Raw genomic sequence first — 20,272 nt, 5'->3', positions numbered from 1 at the left:
GTGTGTCTAAGTTCAGAGATCAGATTGTTTCTCATATAACCAAATTGTTATCATTGTCATTATCATATCTTTTACTTTGAAGATAAAGCAAACTAGTGAACAGTAGAGTCCATACTAACTTAAAGCTGATCATATGCATTGGAAGAGATTGACTGTTAAGAAATGATCACATGTACTCTTCCGTCCCAAGTGTGTGTTGTCTCTGCAGAGCTCATAGCATTTATTCTCATCTGGCACTAATGAGAACAGTTGAGGATTTCCTAGCTGATCCTTGTTTCTCCGCATTTCCTTATAAAGTACCTGTAGTCACAGGATGATCTGTGTGATCTAGCTAATTTTATTTTCATGTCTGTGGGTTTTGGAAGACACCTCACTTGTTTCCCGCTGAAATGAGGCCAGTGCTGGGTGTATGTGGCTTTGCTGCTCTTTTTCCCTCTCCATAGCAACAACATGAACATTAAGCCTGGATGCACACTATTGCGATGCGGGAACCAATGCTGGTTCCTGCATCACATCTCCCTCGCAGCAGTTCACTGCCCTCTGCGTACTGCTGTGGGTGTCACAACAAAGTTAATCACCCCCCCCCCCCCCCAACCGGTTTTCAAATCGAAGGGCGAGCTGTGAATTTGGACAGAATCGATCGCATGAGTGTGAACACCCATGCGATCCAATTCAGTGCGGGGATAAAGGATCCTGCACTTTTTTTTTTGTGCGAATCCAATGCAAGTTCAGCCACACATTGCACAGGCATTGCATGTGATCGGCATATGTATTCGCATAGGTGTGAACCCAAGCTAAAGCACCTCAAACTTTCTTTTCTTAAATAAAATTCAAATTGTAACATCTCACCTGTGCCCCTTTCTTTGCTGCTAGCTTTGTCTCAGACTGCTTAATTGACATCTGAACCTGTCAGAATTGCAGGTTTTCAGATTATGGGCACTAATGTGTAGAAAAGTGTTTATAATCAGTTTTTTCTCAGCCATATAAAAATGTTCTTTATTGGCACTATAATTGCTGCCCACCTTTCTAGCTTGCCTTTGACCTAAATAATATTTATCTTTGTAGCCTTTGCGTATATGGTCAGTGTTTTTTAGGCATTTTTTTTTTCTCTTGAAGATTTTCAGTCCTGCTTGATTTGTGTGGCGAGAAGAGTACCTATGAAAGAGAGGCCTCCGCCCCCCTCATCAGAAACATTCTCAACACGTCAGGACTTGCAAGGTATAGCTACATCACCATTACCTGCTACTATTATTTCATAGCTTTTTTTTTTTCCTCCTCTTGAATTGGCTATATATAATCTAATGTCATTTTTTATTCCAGGTAAAATAACCTCTCTGGACACTAGCACTATGAGGGCACTAATGAGACCCGGTTGGGAGGATTTGGTGAGGAGATGTATTCAGAGGTTCCATGCTCAACCTGATGGTGAGCTTTCTCTCAGCAAAAGGCATCATCAAGAAGGTATCCATTCTTTCTACAAGGCTTCCACCTGTGTCGTCTCAAATCAAACATTGTCTTTATCCTGTAATTTTTTATTATCTTAAACGCATGCTTTAGTTCAGAAACCTACAAGCTTTGTGTAAAAAGTACTATGGTTAGGATTTGAACCACTTAGCCACTGTGCTGCCCCCATATTGACTAACCATGGCAGTGAGGTAGGGCAGGGCCTGATGGGCCTTGTGACCAGGAAAGGAATTGTAGTCTGATATGGCAGCAGAATCTGTGCAGTGGATTGAGGACACTGGTGCCTTTACCAGGCAATTGGGATACCTAACAGACCGTTGTTAGAAGACTAGTAGCTTAAAGCGGTACTAAACTCAAAAACAAACATTATTATATATTGCTGTTAATCATGTGGGCTGTTAAATGTGTTGGGTGCATTTTTATCTGCTTTTTTTCCCCATCGATGTGAGGTACAACAGAGCCACCCTTGGACAGCTAGCATTGTCATCCTCTGGAGAGGGTCGTTTAAGGATGGGCTTGACTAACAAAATAGATAAAACTTGGATGAATTTAATTGCATTGTTACATTGATACAAGGATCTATGTGATTGGTGGTCATGCAAAGCGAGCGCTCCCCTGTTTTCACTGGTTTAGTCTAAGGGCCCTTTCACACGGGGCGGATCAGTAATGATCCGCCTCCGTATGTCCGTAAGCTCAGCCGGGATCGCTCCGTATATCCCAGCTGAGCCGCCGGATGACAGGGCGGTCTCCGCACACTGTGAAGGAACCGCCCTGTCTTTTTTCCGCTCTCCCCTATGGGGGGAGCGGATAAACACGGACCGTATGTCCGCGTTCATCCGATCCGCAGACGGAAGAGAAAATAGGATCTTCTTCCGTCTGCAAAATCGGATGTTTACGAAAGCAGACGATTACGGGTGTCAGCGGATGTTCATCCGCTGACACCCGCAATCACATAGGGACCAATGTATGTCCCTTTTTCATCCGCAAACGGATGGATGAAAAAGCGGACATACGGTCCGCACGTGTGAAAGGGGCCTTAAGTGGATTAAACTAGCTGCTAAATGTTACCAAGTAACTTAATACTTTGGTTTGGTTCTTCAATCTGCAGATTCGAGTAATATATTTTTACATTGCAAAGTTTTAGTGGCACTTCCTCTGTTTACAGTAGCAGCCCACAGATCACCCACGTGCCCCTTTGGGATACTGTCAGTATTGTTTTGTTAAATGTATTCGAAAGCATCATCTACCTAAGGTTCTTGTGCCATTAATTTACTGTTTCAGTTATAAGGGATGAGTGACTGCTCCAAGTCCTGCTCAACAAAATCTAGGCATGTTCAAAGCCACTGTATTTATTTATTTATTTATTTAGGTTTTTTTAAATACTTATTAAATATTTGACAGTATTTGTACTTATTATTGAGGTGAAGGCAAGGTATGTGAATGTATCTGTTCTAATAGTCCTTGTATTTTTTTTATTTTTTTATTATTTAGTTCTCAGGCTAGGGCTCGCATTGAGTCCAATATATCGGTTTTCATTGTCAGACGGCACGATTGTTGCAGCCCAAACAAAGAGCAAGCTCATCCGCTCCCAGAATACGAATGAACCTCAACTTGTGATATCCATACATATGCTTCAAAGGTAAATGGGTACAGTATTGGGGTTCCTTTGCAATTTTATTTATTTATTTTGAAGCTCAAAATCTCCAAATACAGTACAAACACCCCCCAAATGTATATTTTTTTTTGCAAAATGCTGGAATTAAGGTGGTTAAGGTGTGCTTAGACTTTAAAAGTCACCCACCAAAGTCAAGAACAAGTTTTACATTATTTGTGGAAGATGGCTTCTCTGAAAGATGAGATTGCATTTCACTGAACTTGCCTTTTGCCCAATAGTTTATTGTCATAAATAAAACTAAAACTCTTCCACAATCATTGAAGGTCAGTGGTGCTTTAAAACTGCCCACTCCCACCCCTCTATCATTGATGGTCGGTGGCACTTTACAACACCCTCCACCACCCTTCATTAGTGGTCACTGGTGCTTTAAAAACCGTTCCAAAACAATCCTGCAATAATTGGGGGTCAGTGTCACTTGCATACCCTCCACCTTGGCTAAATAGTAACTATCGATGTGATCTTTGTCCAATCAGGTTCTGGATCAGGCTGCAATCCTCCTTTTTCTCTTTTGTCTATTGTGTGAGGAAGGGGGTGGAGACTCTCAAATGTAAACACGGTGAGTGTTTACATTTTAGATCGCTGTAATAGGCCATCACAGCAGTTGGCGCCGGTTCACACTGCATTCAATGCAATGGAACCGTTCTAATAGGAGCGACAGAAGTCGATCCGACTTAGAAAAACGTTCCTGCACAACTTCGGGGGCGGCTCGGGGCAACCTGCATTGACTTCTATACAGAAGTCGTTTTGCTGGTTGCCTCTGAAGTCGTCCTCAGGACGACTTGCAGAGTCGCCCCCGAAGTCGTGCCGCGGGAGTGTGAACCGGCTCTTACAAGGCACAGTGCCGCTCTCTGCTTTTCTTTTTTTCCTTCAACATACTGGGTTTTCATTGCCCAGTCTGTGACCAGTTTACTTTTAAGTAGTTTGAAAATGAGAGCAGCGGACTCTCACGTGGGTCTGGGGATTTCAGTTTCTCCAGAGCCACGAGTACAGTCCAGCTTTTAACGGTGTACTTTCTGAATCTAACACTTTAAGTCGACTCCCGACACAGTTTGTGCCCATTAGGGGTGTCGGGATGGACTTTGGAACTACGTGCACTCATCAGGTTTTCCTGCCTTTTTAAGATCTTTTAGTACATAGTTGAGAAGGATGACCTATTTAATATTGAGTGACGATTATTAATCTATATCGAATAATTAATATGTACTGTGTGATTTTCACTGCGCCCCAGGATGTTCTGGTGGCATTGAATTGTACTGTACTGCTCTTCAATAAACTTCTTTTTTTTTTTTAAGAGAGCAGCAGCGGGAAGGGGTTCCCCCCCCCCCCCCCCCCCAGCCTGGTAGAATGAACAGAGCTCTTGGGGCACTGGGCAGATGTCCTGTTTGCTCCCACTTCTAATATGCATTTATAGCCCAAGTTTACAGTAATGTGATAGTGTTTTATTAGCCCTGAAGTGTTTACATACCAGAGTGAATTGTCAGTTATTTGCAGCTTGCCTCTACAGATCAGTGTCGGGGTCTCAGATTGATACCAAGTTTTGCCGAAATTAATTCTGCAACCTGCTTAGCAAACCAGCTGTTTTCCCAAGACACGGTTTCCACCAAGTGTCATTCTAAAACACTCATAGCAAGCAGGCTTGTCTCGGCATGTTACCATGATGATATATATACAGCCCTCGCAAACCGAAAATTGCATTTTAATTTTTTCTTTAGACCTTATAAAGTGTTCTTGGCTGGGGTGGAGGTTTTTATCCGTGTACACAAACATCCTACCTAAGAGTTCCGCAACGCATTCCAGTATGGGTCATAAAAAAACAGTATGCAAATAGTTTGCTCTGATAGCTAATTTATGTAATGATTAGGCCTCAACCAAAATAGAAAAATACTCTTTGGCAAGGAGGAGTTTTTATAGACAAGTATGATTGTTGGCTGTTAGTTTTAGCAGCCGTCAGTGGACGTTTACAATGTGGAGATCTAAAGTTACCATATTTGCAAAACAGGTGTTGTAATGTAGCTGTGTATACCCACATGTAATCTATAGTTAGCCTGGCTCAAGCACAAGATTTCAGCCTTTGGATGATCACTTTAGTGTATATTGGGAATATACCACTGCTTTCAAAATGTTATTGTGTTTGCAAAATATTTTATTGATCGTGTAAAGCGGAATGCTTTGACCAGTGGTACACAGCCTTCAAGAAACATACCTTGTAAAATCAGGAGAGACTTCAGATTCTCAAAATAAACCCCTTGTAGTTTATTACAAAAAACGGTAAACCTTATATGACACAAACATTGGATTGGTTACTACTTTTCAGCTTTGTTATAGTGTAGTAAATGGCTTCAGGCCCAGTGCAAGTTTAAGGCCTTGTGCACACTGGATGTTAAAATAACAATATAAAAACAGCAGTAGATTTGCAGTGAGTTTTTCAATGTTTTTGCACTAGCTTTTTTTTTTTTTTTTTTTTTACAGCTGCAAAAACTCCTCTCAGAACCCACTCGTTTATGTTTTGTTTTTTTTAAGCCAAAAAAGTCCCAGCCAAAAACTGCCAATAACAGCCTATGTGTGCATGGACACATAGGATAACATGACAGGGAGTTTAATGACTGTAGAAAAAACGGCTGAAGCCAAAAACAGCTGCTGTAAAACTATCCAGTGTGCATGAGGCCTAAAAATGAAAAAAAGCATAACTAGCTATGAGCACTTTGAGAACTTTTCATACACGAGCCATATTTCCATAAACAATGTGTTTCCCCCCCCCCCCCCTCTAATAAATGATCTGTTTCCTTGTTTGAGGCACACAAATGTTTTAACCTTCAAGTTTTTTCTTCGCCTTTTGGGGAAAAAAATGGGGTACCACTCCACCGCAAATGCGGCAGTGAAGGGGGGGGGGGGGGTTGCAAACAAGCAGGATTTCCCCTTTTGGGTAAAGTTCCACTTTAAGACCATTCTATAAGCTGCAGCTTCAATGTTTTTTCTTGGGCATATTAATGATTAGTTTCTTTGATTCCCACTCCGCAGTTGCATTCATTTTGGATATCCTGAAAGTTAAAGACTTCCCCTGTCCTTCAATGGACAAGAGAGAAAAAATAATAAGTTCCCCTGGGGCTGGCCTACAGGGAGGAGTTCCCCATGGGGCTGGCCTACAGGGAGGAGTTCCCCATGGGGCTGGCCTACAGGGAGGAGTTCCCCTGGGGCTGGCCTACAGGGAGGAGTTCCCCTGGTAATTATAACAAAAGATGTATTGGACAGTCGCACTCCAAACCAACGTGGCTTTCTTTTGTAAAAAATTGAAACGAGCACTACAAGCCACAGCAACGGAAACAAGGACAGCTGACGCCTTTCACACTACACTTAGTGTTTACTCATAGCTTTCTGTTGCTGTGGCTTGTAGTGCTTGTTTCCATTATTTACAAATAAAGCTACGTTAACTTGGAGTGCGGCTGTCCAATACATCTTTTGTTATAATTGCTACGTGCATTGCCGGTACCCTTGGTTCCTGAGAGGAAGACAACAGCCAATTCAACCTGCTGGAGTGGCAATTTCTTTGCTCTCGAGGAGTTCCCCTGGGCTGGCCTACATTTTTTTGCCAATATGCAATTCTTCTATTAGGCAGCAGTATAACCCGAAGGTTAAAAACTTCTGTGTCCCTCCAATGGAGTATAAGAAAATTATTTGAGAGTAAAAAAATGTTTTGCATTAAAGGGCAAAGCAAGCTACTGCGCTCCTTTTTGTAATGAGCCTGTCACCCATTTAAAAAATGTTAACCATCCTGACAAAGAGCAGGCACCTGCCATTCCCTTTTTTCAGCCACCGAGCCTGCCTCTGAAGAAGGTTCACTTTTGATACTTTGTGACAAGTTGAGGGTGGTTTGTGTTCACCTTGTAGGCATTTCTTGTATCTCTGGAGAGGATTGTTTGGTTTGTATGCATGTATTGTTTCCTGGAACAGGAATTGTCTTCTTTTGAAGGTAAACAAGCCAACATGCATAATTCTCCTATATCGGCACTGCTCGAGTATTTGCATAATGAAAGCAATGCTTTTGTTTACAGGCCAAAAGGTATTAAACAGAAAAGAACTCCGACAGCTTAAAGTAGAGCTCACAGATACTCCGAAGAGCCCTGAATCTACTTTCTCTATTTCTAATTCTATTTCTCTCTATTATGATTATACAATTCTTTATGAATTTCTCCTAGAATATAAAGATTAGGTCTGTTTAATCGACCCTGTCACTGTTAATAACTTTGAAGGAACCAGTTTGTAAAAAAAAAGCAGCTTAAAGGGTCACTAAAGGAATTTTTTTTTTTTTTAGCTAAATAGCTTCCTTTACCTTACTGCAGTCCTGGTTTCATGTCCTCATTGTTCGTTTTTGCTGTAATCCTTCTCTGTTCTGAACACTTCCTGGTTGTCTGTTTCCTGATAAAAAAAAGTCATGGGAGCTTTCTCTCTGTGGTCACTAATCAAGGAGGTGTGATTACTGTGTGTCTAAAACCCCTCAACACTAATCAGTTTCGTTTGCCAAACCATCACTGCCCTTTATTGGCTCTGTGCAGCAGAGAAGCAGTTAACATGCAAAAACGAAACTGAAACTGTAGGTACATTATATGATTGATTTTTATCTATTTTTAATCATTTTTAAAAGGAATCAGTTAACTATTATGTCTTTATACCCTGTAAACAGTCATTTCAGCAAAACATTTGTTTTCCTTTACAACTCCTTTAATACTTAAAACAGTATTAAACCCAAAAGCAAACATTTCTTTTATTGCAACTTATCAATGCCTGTAAAAAGGAAACCAATGCAGATACCACATCTAATGATTGGTAAGCTGTAATATATAAAATAAATTGGGTTTAATACCGCATTAACTTTCTGGCAGGGGGGGGTAATAGTAATCTTCTCTCTTGAAGAGCTCTGGGGGCTGCTGCTATCTGACACTTCAGGGTCTGTCATATAGTGTCTCTTCTTCTGTGGTTCTTCCCTCTGGCAAGACCATTATAGGGAACTGTAGTTAGGGGGTCTGATGGGAGGAACCAAAGCAGTGAAACGCTATCTGACACACTTGTAAGGGTTGGTTAGCATCAGCACTTGGAGCTCTTAGAGTCCAGATTTTATACTCGCTGTATAGATAAGATGATATAGTATGTAGATTGCCTCCTCCTTATGCCCCGTACACACCATCACTTTATGTGATGAAAAAAAACGACATTTTCTGTGAAGTAGAAAATGACGTTTTTGAAACTTCAATTTTCAAAGACGAAGTTGCCTACACACCATCGTTTTTCTCACAATGTTCTAGCAAAGCGAGGTTACGTTCTCACCACTTTTTCCATTGAAGCTCGCTTCATAAGTAGCTTCTGGGCATGCGCGGATGAAAAAACGTCATTTTAAATGACGTTTTTGCTACACACGGTCAATTTCTGTGAAGTAAAAGTTGACGTTTTGAAAAACGACACATAAAATTGAAGCATGCTTCAATTTTTTTTGGTCGTTTTTTAGAAGACATAAAACAACGTTTTCCCCCACACACGGTCAATTAAAGTGACGTTTTTAAAAACGTCATTTTTTTTCATCACATAAAACGACCGTGTGTACGCGGCATTAGTGTTTGGATGATGTGCATTACAGCCGGTGTAAAAAAATAAAAGTCCAGTTCCCTTAAAGTGGTTGTAAACTTTCTCCTATACCCGGTGAAGTGAATAGCCTCAGATGAAGCACAGAGATGTAACAAATCTCCCTTCATAAGTTTTACTTGTATATCTGCTGTCTTGCCCTTTCTATACTCTTTGAAAAGTGCAGATCATGATAGAATTTTTTTCCATCTCTTCCAGCAGTGGGAGGGGGAGTCTAGGCTTACATTATGTGAGAATGAAGGGACATGCAGAGCTGTAGTCTGACTAGATAAGCTCTCTGCTTATCTACCTCTAAGCTCCCTCCCCGATACTAATTTTCACCTGCTGTTATCTCGTGTGTCTGAGAGCTTGTCAAGTGACTTTGCTGATAACAAAGAAATGGAGCAGCAGAAAGGCACAGCACTTAGAGCTTTGGCGAGAGATAAGTAAACACTACAGATCTATGTGCCTAGGTCAAATTTCATGTATGGGGCTTACAATCACTTTAAACCAGCCATAGAGGGTTCGAATCTCGACTGGTTGAGCAGGGACTAGCTGAGATTCGATCCATCTATGGGCAGGCTGATTGTACCCAAGTCGATAAATGGAACCAGCATGTCGGCATTCTAGCATGCTGTCCTTGCCAGTGGCTATAGCCAATGGCACTAATCATTGTGTTCTCCTGGTAGGGACAGCATGATTCCCCCTGTGACTGTGTTGATGGAGGAATTGAGCCATTTTCTTTCCTGCAAACCATGGTTGCAGGAAAGAAAATTGCATAATCATGGTCAGCTTTACATACCCCTGATGTCTTTTAGTTGCATTTACAAAAGTATGATCCATTCTGTAGAAGCCAAAAGGTAGGTGTCAACACTGACAGACTTGGTCCAAAAGTAGAATGTCCTTTACTGCAGGTCTATTGAGGTGTGTTAACCATCAGCATTGCTACTTGTATGCTGACAAGCTAGTATCTCTTTGGACATGTTTAGGATTTCTTTTGATAGCTTCCAGTTTTCAATGGTTGCAATCAGGTCCGTGTTTTATACAAAAAACTATTATTGGACTTTGTTTTTACATGTGATTTAAGATGACGTCAGTAGGTTATACTAAAGGTACCATGTGGCAGTATGGCATTTTAACATTTGTTTTCTCTCCCAGAGAACAGAATCTGTGTGGAATGAATCAGGACTTGGCTGGACAAAGTATGGGAAAGCCAATGAACCCAGTCTCCAGCAGCCCGGCTCATCAGACAATGTGCAGTGGAAACCCTGGTCAGGATATGACCATAAGTAGCAATATGAATTATGCCATGAATGGCCCAAAGGAACAAATGGGCTTGCCAGCAAGCAGATATGGTGGTTCTGGGGGAATGAACCATGTCTCCAGCATGCAAGCTGCCACTCCTCAGGGTAATAACTATGCACTCAAAATGAATAGCCCATCGCAGGGAAGTCCTGGCATGGGTCAGGGTCAGCCTAGCTCTATGCTTTCTCCGAGGCATCGTATGAGCCCTGGAGTGGCAGGGAGCCCACGTGTTGCACCCAGTCAGTTTTCCCCTGCAGGAGGTTTGCATTCTCCAGTTTGTAGTAGCACAGGAAATAGCCATAGTTTTACCAACAGCTCTCTAAATGCACTTCAGGCTCTTAGTGAGGGCCATGGTGTCCCTCTGGCCCCACCCATGCCATCACCTGACATGAAAGGGGGTAATTTACAGAATTCACCCAATAACATGAACTCTCCTCAGCTCCGAAAGATGGGCAGCGTGGACTCTAAAGACTCTTTTGGACTTTATGGGGAGCAGTCTGAGGGTGCAACTGGACAAACGGAGACTGGGAATCGTTCATCTGAGCAGAAGGATTGTAATGAAAACATGGCTTCTGCTGGGGACAAAATGGAAGGTCAAAACAGACTGCTGGATAGTAAAGGTCAGACAAAACTATTGCAGCTGCTCACCACCAAATCGGATCAGATGGAACCTTCTCCACTATCTGCTAATATGGGAGATACAAACAACAAAGACTCCATGGCACATTTTGCATCCAATAGTTTGTCTGCCTCAGCACATGGAACCTCACTGAAAGAGAAACATAAAATTTTGCACAGACTTCTTCAGGACAGTAGCTCACCCGTTGACCTGGCCAAGCTCACGGCAGAGGCCACTGGAAAAGAACTGAATCAGGAGTCCAATAGCACAGGCCCTGGCTCTGAGGTGACTATAAAGCAGGAACCGGTGAGCCCTAAGAAGAAAGAAAATGCACTACTTCGCTACTTGTTAGATAAGGATGATAGTAAGGATAACCTGGCAGATATCACACCCAAGATAGAGCGATTGGATAACAAGATGGATTCTTCCAGCTGCAACAAATTAACGACTGTAAAAACGGAAAAAGAGGAGCCGAGCTTTGGCCCAGCTGATCAGGTAAGCACAATGGTTGGTTAAATTAAATGTAGTCATTATTCCATGAGACCGCTGTGTTAGGCTTTGTGTACACAGAGCCTACTTTGACCACCGGCCGTGGGAAACGCAAAACACGGCACAATCATGCCGCATTTCTACCACGGTTTTGCTGTGATTTTCGGCTGGCGGTCAAAACGTTCCTATCCTGAACGCGATTCTTCTGCATTCAGGAGAGCGAGGTTGAACCTCCCCTAACCTCAGCAGGTCCTGTAGTATACATGAAGCCTTAGTGCTTTCATTTCATCTGTGTCCGTATGACCACCAATGCATTTTAGGCCGAGAGATCCACTTTGATATGTAAAGATCTAATATGGCGTTTAATTGGACCTGCCCAAGCTTTGGTTGCTCCTCTAGTCAGATGTCTGGTCTGTTTACAGAATTTCCCCCACTTACTGTTATAGTGACCATACTTTTACCAGACAGGAAGTGAGGAAAAATCTCCAAAGTACAGATGGGCCTAAAAAAAATGTTTTATTTGAAAAGGCTAGAACCCTAGTAACCTTTTTTTTTTTGCTCTGTGTCCCCGTTGCATGTTTTCTCTCACTTTGTCTGGTGTAACTCTTGTCCCTGCGACACTGAAGCCTCATACACGCGATCGGATTATCCAACGGGAATTGTGTGTTAACAGGCTGTTGTTGGAAAATCCGACCGTTTGTATGCTCCATTGGTCAATTGTTGTCGGATTTTCAACAGACAAATGTGGATAGCATGTTTTAAAATTGCCAACAATTGTGTGTCGGATTTTCCGATATGTGTGTACAGAAGCTAGTCGGACAAAATGCCAAAGTACAAACAGACATGCTCATAAGCAACTCTCACTATAACACATTAGCAGAAGTTGCCCAAAGGGCGAAGCTTAAGAGATGAAAAAACACGTTGTTTTGTGTTTGTTGACCGACAATTCTTTGCCGTTTGTATGCAAGACAAGTTCCTGGCCAAAGTCCTACGCTTTGTCCGCAGAAAATCTGATAGTGTGTATGAGGCCTAAGGGGAAGATTTACTAAAACTGGAGCACACTGATTTTAGTGCAGCTAAGCTTTGATGATAAAACCTGGAAGTTGATTGGTTTCTATGCCGAGCTGCACCAGATTTTGCACACTCAGGTTTTAACAGATCAGCCCCCCCCCCCCCCCCCCCCCCCAAGTGATTGAACTCTCTCCAACAGAGGCTTGGATAGCAGTGAAAAACCAACAGGGGTTCTAATACTTAATACTTCTCCACTATGCAATGTTACAAAAAAAACAAAACTTTTTTGGCTGGACTTTTGTTACATTGCAGCGTTGTGTTCCTTTAACAATATCATTTTCTTTTGCATAAATCTGTGTTAATGGAATGTCAAGATAGTGACACTGTTCATTTCTTTCTGCTCTGAACCTTGTACAGAGATTTGCATTACGGCAGCAGATTGCATAAATGAAAAGGAAAGCTGCCTCCTCTTTTTTTTGTTTTTTAGTTTTGCTATGACAGTTTGGCACCATGACATTTCATCTGGGTTATGTGCATTACTCATCTGGCTGGAACCAGTTTCCCTTTAAAGTCGGCACGTGATCGCCATCGCTCCACCCTGTGCTAGTTTGCCCTGCACCCAGCTCAGTCGCCTCTTCCGATCACCCACACAGTCATTACTAGGCATTTGCATACTACTTTTTCGCCTGTACATTTCCTTGCATGAGCAGAACATTGCAATGTTTTTCTCCCTATTCTGGTGTTTTATTTCATATATGAAAATGTGGCTAAACCTAAAATACAATAGTTTTATCGGGCCGTTGTGTTTACATTACTGCTTGTTTTCCATGAACCATGATTCTAATGGTTGAGCTAGGTAGACGTGTCTTTTGTTTTCAGTCTGTCTAACTAAATGATAACATTAATACACATGAATGTAAAATCTTAGGCATGTATCGAGTGACGGTAGAATAGTTGTGCTGATATCAGCCAGAGACTCCCGGTGTTTGAGATCCTGCCACTGGGGTGACTGCAACAAATTTCCAGGGGCAGGATCCCAAAGTCTTCTTTTTTTAGCCGCTGCTGTCTCTCCAGTGAGGGCTTTCACACCGGAGCGGTGCGCTAGCAGGATGGTAAAAAAAGTCCTGCTAGCGGCATCTTTGGAGCGGTGAAGGTGTGGTGTGTGTGTGTGTGTATACCGCTCCTCCACATTGAAATGAATGGACACCGCGGCTATACCGATGGCAAAGCGGTGCTTTGGGGGTGGTTTTAACTATTTTTTGGCCACTAGCTGGGGTTAAAAGTGCCCCGCTATCGGCCGAATAGTGCCACAAAATTGACGGAAAAGCACCGCTAAAAAATAGCGGCGCTTTACCGCCAACGCACCCACCGCCCCAGTGTGAAAGGGGCCTCTTTTTCGCCTGTCCTTGCACTTGCCAGACCCTGCCGGGAGCTGGCACTGCATATTCCTCTGCCTGGGTGGAAGCTAGGTCATTCTTTAGGAGATTGTATTTTATGTATGCCGGCGCTGGAAGAAGATGCAGCTTCCTGAGCAGGAGACCTTGCAGCACTGGCTGTACAGTTCCCAGGGGGCATTAGGCTAACATGAGCAGTAAACGCAATCACTGTGCAGAAATCTCAGCCAGTGTATATATGAAGCAAACACATTTACATTAAAGCTGCATCTCCATCATATTTATAGCCGTTGAAATATAAAGCAAATATTCTTGAGGAAAGTACATTTCTTCCCTTAAAATGCGACCTCTCCTTTGGAAAACATGGTGTGTGGGCTGCAATATTCACAGATATTTACAGAAACGTCCTACTTTCCGGATGCTGACTGGTAGAGACAGCTGCCTGACAGCGATTCTGCCCGAGAAGATGCCCACCTCCGCTGCTGATCCAAATCCCCACCAGTCAGATGTTTCACAGCATTGCCAAGCAAATCTAAAGGCTGCGGCCAGCTGATCAGGTTTGCTTAAAGGGGTTGTAAAGGTAAAAAAAAATTCCCGTAAATAGCTTGCTTTACCTTAGTGCAGTCTTAATGCAGTTCTTATGTCTGTAACTCCACACAGTAATGGAAGGCTTTCTCTCTGGTGTGGAGTGTCGTGCTCGCCCCCTCTCTTGGAATACAGGAGAATCAGGACGCTGTCTACGTTGCAGATAGGGAAAGGAGCTGTGTGTTAGTGGGCGTCCTGACTCTCCTGTAGTCCAAGGGAGGGGGCGAGCATGACACTCCACACCAGGGAGAAAGCCTCCCATTACTGTGTGTAGTTACAGACAGAAGAACAGGAAGTGAGGATTTCTCAGAAGAAATAAGGACATTTAAAAGCAAAATGGAAGGATGAGGTAAGTGAAGGAGGACTGCACTAAGGTAAAGGAAGCTATTTAGAAGATTTTTTTTTTTTTTACCTTTACAACCCCATTAAAACGTATCTATGGACAGAATTGAAGATCGCATTCATTTCCAAGTTGAACTTCAATTATTTCTAGCCAACTCCTATTAATTTTAAGGCCCCTTTCAGACTGGGGCGGGACCTGCGGTGGCGGTATAACGCCAATAAAAATAGCAGCGCTATACCGCCGGGAATCAGCCGCTAGCGATGGGAAGAAAAGCGGTATACATGCCGCTCCTCTCACTGCTCCAAAGATGTTGCTGACAGGAGATTTTTTTGTCTCCCGCCAGCGCATCGCCTCAGTGTGAAAGCCCTCTGGCTTTTACATTGAGTCTGCAGTGAAGGAGTTTTTCAGGCGGGATAGCAGCGCTATTTTTAGCGCTGTACCGCCTGAAAAACTCCTCAATGTGAAAGGGGCCTAACTATCCTAAGCTTCGGATTGTACGCTTACTTTGTGAAGATCCCCGCACATGTACTAATTGAATTCTGTGACACAAAATCACCATGTCCTGTGAAAAGACATTGTGGTGTCACACGTGTTGGAGCCTGCCTTCTGAACTACGCTGAGAGGAGGCATTTCAGGAGGCGGAGCCAGTACAAAAATCATTGCTTGCGGGAAGCATGGTACCATGGGATATATAGTCCTTACAAATTGAAAATAAAGTGCAAGCTGCAAAGTATGCAGGGAATCAAGGAAGTTGTTGAAAGAGATTTTTCGTGAAAGCTTATATTGGACCGTCAAGCTATTACAGTGCTGATGTGAGTGCTGTGACTGTGGATCACCTTTAGGTAATGTAGATGGCCTTCAGAAAGCCAGCCTTTTCCAGTAAGGGGGTGAAATGTATAAGCAAATCCATTGAAAGTTGAAAAGTGAGTTTGAGGCTGCACTGAGGAAATCTGTGTTGCTGTAAGTGAAGGTAGGAATTGAGCCATTTAATTGGCTCTTGTTGTGTCCGATTTCTGGTTCTTGTTCCTATACAAGTCCAATGTGAATGTAAAAGCAATTCAGATGTAGCGCCTTGACTGAAAGGCATATCAAAGAATCTCAGTCGACGTTGATTGAAGTACTATAAAGTGGATGTGTTGGACAGCTGCGTTACCTCTGTGTGAGAGTATTGGTTTTCTGCCAACTCAGGGCGATAAACACACACATAATATTAAATAATATAAAAAATGATGCCATACCCTTTTACTTTCTACCAGATAAAAACTGGGATTTAATACCTAGTTGAATTAGCGGTTTGGGTGTGCAAAGCAAAAAAAAGGAATGGCGTATTAGTTTTTTTCACACATTTCTATTACTTTTCAACATTTAATGTGCAATATAGAATATTGGGCTTATTATGTCATCTAGAGCAGTGGTCACCAACCCTGTCCTCAGGGCCCACTAACAGGCCAGGTTTGCAAGATAACTGAAATACATCACAGGTGATATAATTTGCTGCTCAGTGATGGCAGTATTCTAGTCTATATCTCCCCAAGGTAATACTTAAAACCTGGCCTGTTGGTGGGCCCTGAGGACAGGGTTGATGACCACAGGTCTAGAGCCTCTGGGTCTGTACAGCCGCCGTTCTTGCATGCCTGTCAAACTTGGCTGTGTTGGTGAGTCCATATAGCCAATGTGTGTTCACTTACATGGGCTGCAAGCTAAAGCCAGCCATAGTGCGGCAAGAACAACGCTCGATTCCCCCTATCAACACATTCAGGCTCCATTCACATCTATGCGACAAAACGCCGGACGCTTCTGCCGCTAGAGGGGAGAATTCCCATTGCTGTCTATGGAGATAATTCACATCTCATAGACGCCGAACGCCTGTCGCCTGAAAAAGAGTCCCGGACCCTTTTTTTTAGGCGACATTGGCGTTCGCCCATTCACAGCTATGGGAAGAATCTGAAAAAAAAAAAAAAAGATACACACTCGCGGCAAAATACGCCGCTGTCGCATAGATGTGAATGGAGACTAAGGCCCCATACTCACGAGCAAACATGTCTGCTGAAACTGGCCCGCAGGCCAGTTTCAGCAGACATGTTTGGTCGTGTGTGGGCGCGAGCGGGCCGAATTCCAGCAAACATTTGCCCGCCGGGCCTTTTCCCAGCAGACAAATATTCCTGGACTTGTTTTAAAACAGTCCGCTGGAATTCTGCCCGCTCGGACATGTACGGTCGTCAGTACAGACCTACCGTACATGTCCAGGCGCCCGCCGTCCCTCGCATGCGTCGAATGACTTCGACGCATGCGTGGAAGCATTTTAAAGGCGGGCCGCCCACGTCGCCGCGTCATTGTCGCGGCGACACCGCGTCATCGACGCGGCGACACCGCGGACACGCCCCGCGTATTGTTTACGCGCGGACTTCTGTACGATGGTGTGTACAACCATCGTACAGAAGCCCTCTGGCAGACATGTATGGTGAAAACGGTCCGACGGACCGCTTTCACCATACATGTTTGGTCGTGAGTACCCGGCCTCAGTGTTGATGGGGAAATGCCTCCCGCAGAGCTCTCGTGTTCTCCTGGCATGGGGAGCCATCCTGGTTGGGAGAACACACATAGATTATTGCCAACAGCTATAGCCTCTGGAAATAATAGCATGAAAAATCTGACATGCTGGTTGTACCCAAGCTGATCGATCAACTTGGGTACAACCAGCCTGCCCATACGTGGTTTGAATCTCAGCCGGTCCCTGCTAAACTGTCTGAGATTTGAACAGACTATGGCAGGCTTTACTCCATACATAAAAATAAACAAGCAGCTCTTCATGCTGTACAAGGCTGAGCATCTGTGTGATTGACCCCCCCCCCCCCCCCCCCCAATGCAACCGTGATTACCATTGATTGTTTCATCTTTAAAGTGTTGCTAAACCCACGACCGTAAAATCTGTCTGTATATGCACTAAAGCATGCTTGTTGCTATGAACCAAAGGGGTTAATCCTCTGAATTGTGTAAAAAGTCTGTTTTTGATTCGGTCTTCTCTGATCCTCCCCTTCTTCCACTGTCCCCAATCCATCTCCTGATAAGACAGAGCCTTTGGAGGCACTCTGCACATGCTCAGTTTGGTGTGTATTGCTATAGAGTTTTGTTTTTTTCTTGGGAGGGTGCCTGCGATCAGCACTGGGCCAATCGGCTCTGTCCAGACAGAGGGTTGGGGATCCTGCAGCCTTATAGAACAGTCAGAGTAGAATGAAAACTCCTGTTACAAGCTTTATCCAGACACTGATAATGAATGTAGGGTCCTGGGTTTAGTATACCCTGCCATAGACTTTGACAGGATGCAGACAGTGGAGCTGGACACTGAATCCTGTACCACCTGGGTGCATTGAACACTGCAGGGGGGCACGCAGAAGCTAGATGCCCCCATGTGAAGGGACCTCAGCCATACAGTTATGCTATACTTGTAATAACAGTGGCATAAACGTTCTTAACCACTTCCCGACGGCCGTACGACTTTGTACGGCCGCAGGGTGGTTCTACTTCTCGGAGTGGCCGTCTTTATACGGCCTCCGCTCCTCCTGGCCACTGGGGGGGCGCGCGAGCGCCCGCCGCATCACTGGGGTGCCGATGCACGTGCCTGGCGGCCGCGATGTCCGCCAGGCTCCCGCGATCGGCGGTTACAGAGACAAGGATGTGGATCTGTGTGTGTAAACACACAGATCCACGTCCTGTCAGGGAGAGAGGAGACCGATCTGTGTCTCTTGTACATAGGGACACAGATCGGTCACCTCCCCCAGTCAGTCCCCCCGCCACACACAGTTAGAACACTATTCAGGGTACACATTTAACCCCTTCCTCACCCCCTAGTGTTAACCCCTTCAATGGCAGTCACGTTTATACAGTGATTGGTGCATATTTATAGCACTGATCGCAGTATAAATGTGAATGGTGTCAAAAGTGTCCGATGTGTCCGCCATAATCGCAGATCGCCGCCATTACTAGTAAAAAAAAAAAATAATAATAATTCTGTCCCCTATTTTGTAGGCGCTATAACTTTTGCGCAAACCATTTGCTTATTACGATTTTTTTTTTTTTTTTTTTTTTTTTTACCAAAAATATGTAAAATACGTATCGGCCTAGACTGAGGAAAAAAAATTGCTATTTATTTTTTGGCAACAAGTAAAAAATATTTTTTTTTTTTCAAAATTGTCGCTCTATTTTTGTTTATAGCGCAAAAAATAAAAACCGCAGAGGTGATCAAATACCACCAAAAGAAAGCTCTATTTGTGGGAAAAAAAGGACGTCCATTTTGTTTGGGAACCACGTCGCACGACCGCGCAATTGTCAGTTAAAGCGACGCAGTGCCGAATGGCAAAAAGTCCTCTGGTCAGGAAGGGGGTTTAAGTGCCCAGTAAGGAAGTGGTTAAACTTGATCAGGCATAAAATTATAAACCTGCTGATGGCCAAATGTATTTTCTGGCTACTAAAATATTTTTGATGTCTGATATCTCCGCCCTCTGAAAACCAGGCAGATCGGAGAGAACTGTAATGCAGCTCAGTAGTGTTTGACCTAATAAGCCTGAAAATACTTGGTAAACAAACTTTGGATATGACTAATTTCAGCGCAGTTTCCTGAAACTCGGAGAGAAACTAAGAGAGAGAGAAACTGAGAGAGTGCAGTCCTACTGCATGGCCTGCCCTGTGTTCAGTATTACAAGGGTTAAAGTCTAACTATTTGTTTTATCATTTTCTACCTATTCCTCTAAAATTGATTTATATCTAAAATGGCATCAGGTACTTTGTAATTGTAGGAAAGCCCCTACCTTGCCCTTGGTCAGGAAACCAAAGAATAACATTAGTGAGGTGTGTAGCCATATACTCCCTCTGTATGCAAAAGCTGATCTGAACCAAGAAATAAAAACCTTGGCTCCCATGATGCAATGTGAGATTTGAGTGCTGTCAGCATGATATAGTGGAAGGGTAGGACAGACCCCACAATTTTGGGGTATCTGGTAGTCATTCAAAAATGTTACTAGCATTGTGAGAAAATACTGCAGGGAGTTGGTTGTATTAATTATTTTGTTATCTAATTACTTCTAAGGCCCCTTTCACACTGGGGTGGGAGGTGCGGTGGCGGTAAAGCGCCGCTATTTATAGCGGCGCTTTACTGCTAATTTCGCTGCGCTATTCAGCAGCTAGCGGGGTGGTTTTACCTCGCTACCAGCCGAGGCGCATTGCCGGCGGTATAGCCACGCTGTCCTATTGATTTCAATGGGCGGGAGTGGTATACACACCGCTCCAAAGATGCGACTAGCAGGACTTTTTTTTTTCCCGCCCTCCTCTGGCTTTCACACTGGAGCCTGCAAACCGTTCCAGTGTAAAAGGGGTCTAAATTACAAGGGCTGTTACACTGCCATATATCACTTCCCTCTATCAACCTGGGATTCTACCTCCATCCACTGGGAGTTGTGATAGTTCCCTTCACGGGACATCTACATGCCGACGGACTGATGTTAACCCCTCCTCATCTAGATTCAGCAGTGGTATCGTTGTACACATTTTTATACCAGTATCATACTTGGCTACATGTTTTTGGTATTACTCGCACCATTTTTACAGTTTATGTAGCTACATCGATTTTATCTCCAGTGTAATATTTATTTTGTTACCTACTTGAAGACTATAAAAGTTTTAATGCTATTCCCATTGAGCGCTGCCTTAGTGTGTTTTTTGTATCCTGCTATACATTTTTCCAGTGGCTGGTAGCTGCACTGGGAATCAGCCTGCAAGGAGAT

At 43.6% G+C, this 20,272-nt stretch overlaps 1 protein-coding gene across 5 annotated transcripts in view; it reads left to right on the top strand.

The window, feature by feature from the left end:
- The window catches only part of NCOA2 (nuclear receptor coactivator 2), a 329,643-nt gene that overhangs the window by 259,538 nt on the left and 49,833 nt on the right, over positions 1-20,272 (top strand). For all 5 annotated transcript variants that reach the window (XM_040354387.1, XM_040354383.1, XM_040354388.1 and 2 more), the window contains 4 exons: positions 1,117-1,218; positions 1,321-1,461; positions 2,956-3,103; positions 9,908-11,168. In XM_040354387.1, the coding sequence (XP_040210321.1) occupies positions 1,117-1,218; positions 1,321-1,461; positions 2,956-3,103; positions 9,908-11,168 (1,652 nt within the window). The remainder of the gene's footprint in view (positions 1-1,116; positions 1,219-1,320; positions 1,462-2,955; positions 3,104-9,907; positions 11,169-20,272) is intronic.

This window comes from Rana temporaria, chromosome 5, assembly GCF_905171775.1.
Source record: "Rana temporaria chromosome 5, aRanTem1.1, whole genome shotgun sequence".
Classification (NCBI taxonomy): domain Eukaryota; kingdom Metazoa; phylum Chordata; class Amphibia; order Anura; family Ranidae; genus Rana; species Rana temporaria.
Note: the sequence above shows the minus strand (reverse complement) of the source record. Positions and strands in the feature narration are given on the sequence as shown.